Source organism: Ylistrum balloti, unplaced genomic scaffold, assembly GCF_031769215.1.
Source record: "Ylistrum balloti isolate Yb309-2 unplaced genomic scaffold, AGI_CSIRO_Ybal_v1 Utg370294, whole genome shotgun sequence".
NCBI classification, from domain to species: Eukaryota; Metazoa; Mollusca; class Bivalvia; order Pectinida; family Pectinidae; genus Ylistrum; species Ylistrum balloti.
Genome location: NW_026782222.1, coordinates 127,921 through 132,892, shown reverse-complemented (window position 1 = coordinate 132,892; position 4,972 = coordinate 127,921). Strand labels below are relative to the sequence as shown.

Here is a 4,972-nt window from a genome sequence, read left to right as displayed (position 1 = left end):
CATTTTGTACAATTTATAGAAATATTGGTTTTGAAAATCAGAGCACAGGATGTAGATCTATTTGGGGATAAGGAGTTGAGAAGGGGATGGAATAGTTAGATCAAATGTAAAATATCGTGTACAAATAAATAGAGAAGACATGGTCAGTATTTTGAAATATAAACTGTATTTAGGCGAGGGTGGAGAAAGACAAAAATGGAAAGCCACTTCTGTCTGTATCTGTCCTGAGCAAAAATGTCGCTTACTTTTTAAGACACTTACCTTGTATTTTATTAGCCCACCATCATCAGATGGTGGGCTATTCAAATCGCACTGTGTCCGTGGTCCGTCGTCGTCCGTCCGTAAACAATTCTTGTTACCGCTATTTCTGGAAAAGTACTGGATGGATCTTTCTCAAATTTTATATGCAGGTTCCCCTTGGTCCCTAGTTGTGCATTGTACCTTTTTTGGACTGATTTGAATTCAAGATGGTCAACAGACGGCCAATTTGGAGTTTGAAAGTAAATGTCTGTTACCGCTATTTCTGGAAAAGTACTGAATGGATCTTTGTCAAATTTCATATGCAAGTTCCTCTTGGTCCCTAGTTGTACATCATTTCTTTTTGGACTTATCTGAATTCAAGATGGCCGCTTGACGGCCATCTTGGATTTTTGAAGTTAAAGTTTGTTATTGCTATTTCTGAAAAAGGACTGGATGGATCTTTGTCAAATTTCATATGAAGCTTCCTCTTGGTCCCTTGTTGTGCAGTGTACCTTTTTTGGACTGATTGTAATTCAAGATGGCTGACAGGCAGCCATCTTGGAGTTTGAAAGTAAAAGGTTGTTACCGCTATTTCTGAGAAAGGACTGGATGGATCTTTCTCAAATTTCATATGCAGTTTCTCCTTGGTCCCTAGTTGTGCAGTGTACCTTTCTGGACTGATTCGAATTCAAGATGGCCCACAGACGGCCATCATGGATTTTGAAAGTAAAAGTTTGTTATCGCTATTTCTGGGAAAATATTTGATGAATCTTTCTCAAATTTAATATGCAGGTTTCCCTTGGGACCTAATTGTGCATTTGACCTTTTTTGGACTGATCCGAAATCAAGATGGCTGACAGGCAGCCATCTTGGATTTTGAGAGTAAAATCTTTTTACCGCTATTTCTTAGGAAGTACTGGATGGATCTTTCTGATATTTCATAGGTATTGATTTCCCTTGGTCCCTAGTTGTGTATTGTACCTTTTTTGGACTGATTTGAAATCAAGGTGACCCGCAGACAGCCATCTTGGATGTCGACTGTAATTCAGCACAGCATATTTTCGTCGATATTCTATCATATTGATTCAAGACCATGTCCATTATCCACCTGTAACTGACTGCTATCTAATAATACTTTGGGATCTTTTTCAAATGATATTTGCTAATAGGTGCTTAATAAAAATATCTTGTGCCATCATTGAGTACATTCAATGAAGACCAGTTCATGAACATTTACAACACCTGTAACAAAATAAACAAAAACAAAAACAAATCTTCAAGAACTGAAAACAGATCCTCAAATGGTGGGCGCAAGATCCCTCTGGGATCTCTTGTTTCTCCTACAACAATGTTTTGAAAATCAGACAATCAAAACTTAAACGTTACGATGAATTTTGCTTGATGACGTACGCCAAAATAATTGCTCCGCGAAGAAATACAATTCCAAATTTCATCGAAAATTACAGCGATTTTATGCCTTTTGTTCATTACAGCATATAAATCGCTTTATATTTCAATAGTGTTTTTTTTATTATTTTACGTATTTTTCAATTAATTTCAGAAAGTGAATTAGCGTACGTACTAAAATAAAGTGATTTCCCGTCATTGCTGACTGCAGCAAAACTATATGTGGCAGGTGTATTCCGACAATATCAGTGCCAGTTGCAGGATAAATTAAACCATTTTGTTCACATTTTCCATTGCATTCCTCATTCACTCCAAAACAGTCTTAGAGAGTCTATGATATCTTACTTCCACAGAAATGTTAACAGTCAGCTTTCAAGAATCATGAACTATGTATATAAATCAGTCGATCATAAATTCTAGTATCTGAAACAGAGTGAGATTTTCAGGTGCTTGAAAGGTTTACTGTGTTATATACAGATGAGTTTTAATATATATGTATTTTTTTGACAGTCTGGCGTATTTTCAAACTCTCGTCACGACTGAATAAATTTGTGTTCATTTAATCAGTCGGTTTATTCTCTTACTGCAGTAGCTAGGACGATATAACAAAGACAACAAGATGTGTTTATGCAACACTATGCCTCCCTGGTTGCAACCAAATTATAAAGAGGAACATTTAAACTGTACTGTGTAAGGCGTGTGCTAATTGCAGGCACACTTAGTGAAACACTTATGTCTTCAATTTGCAATAGTGTTAAATTAAAGCCAATGATTAATTTTTCAAATGTCACAGTCGAGGTTACATGGTCAAATATTTTGGTGCCACCTGAAAGGTCTTGTCACAAGAGTCATACAGGAAAGCCATACGGTGCTATAGTTATGGGCAAGGTTAAAGCTGACAACAGACAACACAAAAACAATATATCCCCGATCTTTCGATTCGGGGACATAAAAATCAGGATTCCTGCACCTGACACAGTGTACCACGCTGGTATACTGATGAAAATAATGAATGTATATTGACCATAGTCTGGGAATTCCTGAAAAATTCCTGTACACTAGTACAATGAAAGACAATATAAGATTATTTGACATTTAGCAGCCGGCAGAGTCCTTATGTTATTCGTGTTACCATGACGATATAAAAAATAGTTTAATATGGCAGGCTTTGTTAGTGAAGGTTAGTAAAAGATTAACTGTCATGTCGTGACATTTATGGTTGCTATAAATCGCAGTGTTGCAGTCAAACACCATATTTCTAGCGTTAAATAATAAGTGTTTATAAAAACAATGAATGCCATGAGAAGCCGGTTCACTGACAAACAGTAATGCCACAAGGTGCGAAAACACTACCATTGTAAATTCCATATTATGTCGACAACATATGAATTCATTAAAAGTTATCATAAAAGGAATTAAGAAAATTAAAGTGAATGGAAATGATAAAAAATGCTGATCTTGACAAACCTTACGTAAAGACACATGCTGTTTAATCCGAACGGTAAAATCAAACGAGTTGCCTCCCTTGAAACAGATTGTATTAGTAAAGACCACAACGAACACGAACGTAAAGAAATATGTATTTTTTTCAGTCTTTGCACAATATGAAAATTAACATAAATTCCTTGTTTCAGCACCGTCCGCCTGTTATTAGATGGTATATATTGATACATTGTAATATTGTATGAAATATTAATACATCGTCGGCATCCCAGAGTCATGCAAGGCCGCTAAATCGGTGTCTTTATTTTCCATGGCTGGCACGCACTGCTCTTGTGTCGGTATTGTTTGTTGGTATTTACAGGTAAACAAATGTGATATTGGTGATCTTTCCAAAGAAACACTCTGACCAGATGATGTCGGAAAACATATTTCAGAATGAACACGTCCATTTTCTAAGCTGTCAGATAAAACAAAATCGCTGTTTGAAGCCACGGGGAGTTCCCCTGAACACGCGAGTAGAGTTCCAACAGAACCTGTCGATGAATTTGAACTTCCAGAAAACGACTGGTCTTGGAATTCGCATGCACTTTCGTCACTGACTTTATGTGGTATTTCTGATTCTTCGTCCAGTGACATCTCCATCAGTAGTTTTATATATGATGTGGATTTTCGAAGAATTTCGAGTTTGCTCATTTTTGGAGTAGTCCAGTCTGCAGGGAGCTTGTCCTTCAGTGCAACTAAAAGTTGATTAATTCCTTGAACTCGGCGCCTTTCTCGCTCGTTTCGTTTCCTTTCAATGCGGTTGGATGAAATGTTCATATCAGAAACATTTGACATTCCAAAATAGTTGTGTTATAGATGTTACCGAGTAAACTTATCTAGATGTTTGGAATGTAAGAAGTTAATGCTGCTTGACCATATGAAGAGGCAAATACCATTTTGATAAAAGTTTGGCAAAGAAATATAACATTGGAAAGAGGACGCGATGGAACATGCAAGAAGTACTTGTGTTAAACACATGTCGCCGGCATGTTTGGCTGAAAATCGGCGACTTGTAGACGGCAACAACTTTTCAGTGTATTCAAACTCAGCTAATTAATTTTATGCAATTTATCAGCAGTCTTCCGAATGAGTTTGATCTTGGCGCTAAGTGTTGCAATGTTTACATATAAACCGATTTTCGGCACATTTGAAGTCCAGTTAATATCTCGTGCTGTCTCGACAACTGCGTGAATTCATTGTCGCGCGTGACTCCCGCCATTATCACCTCGTTAGAACGTTTGTCAATTTCATACCTTCGAGCAGACGATACGTTGCCGAGGTCCCGTTATGGTGACAAAGCAAGTGTGAAGGAAGGAAAAACTGTGGAAAACAGTGAATAGAACTACTCCGCCATCGTAGGCCAACGCTTGGCTTTCATTGCCAAATGTTTCTTTGAAGATTTTTAAAAATAACGATTATTTTAAGGTGAAACGAATTGAGCGGCCGTGCTCTTTTCAGAAAATCTCACTTATCACATAATTATCTCATCATTCAGTACATGTATCACGTGTATAATGTGCTATGAAACAGGCTATCTTTGTAGACATTAGTCTTAGTTTGTCTTTGTAATACATGTTGTTTTAAAATGTTTATTGTTTTAAGTATTTAACATTCATAAAACGTAAACATGGTATATATAGCGTGTCTGGTTGAAAAGATATAGCGAGTGAGTCCGTAACGTTGATAAAAATCTATTCTCGTGCAGCCAGGAAATACTACAAATAAGGAGTGACTATTTTGTTTTATATCATAAGATACGTTGTCCTCAGTGTTATCGAAATCAGTGTTATTCATTTCTATGAAAATTACGACATGTTTATAAAGATCTATGTCCCTTAGA

The 4,972-nt window shown here is 36.7% G+C and overlaps 1 protein-coding gene across 1 annotated transcript; it reads right to left on the bottom strand.

The window, feature by feature from the left end:
• Positions 1-3,339: 3,339 nt before the first annotated feature.
• LOC132553081 (uncharacterized) lies at positions 3,340-3,927 on the bottom strand. The gene has a single exon (XM_060217291.1). It carries the CDS (start codon positions 3,925-3,927, stop codon positions 3,340-3,342), a length of 588 nt encoding a protein of 195 aa, XP_060073274.1.
• Positions 3,928-4,972: the final 1,045 nt, after the last annotated feature.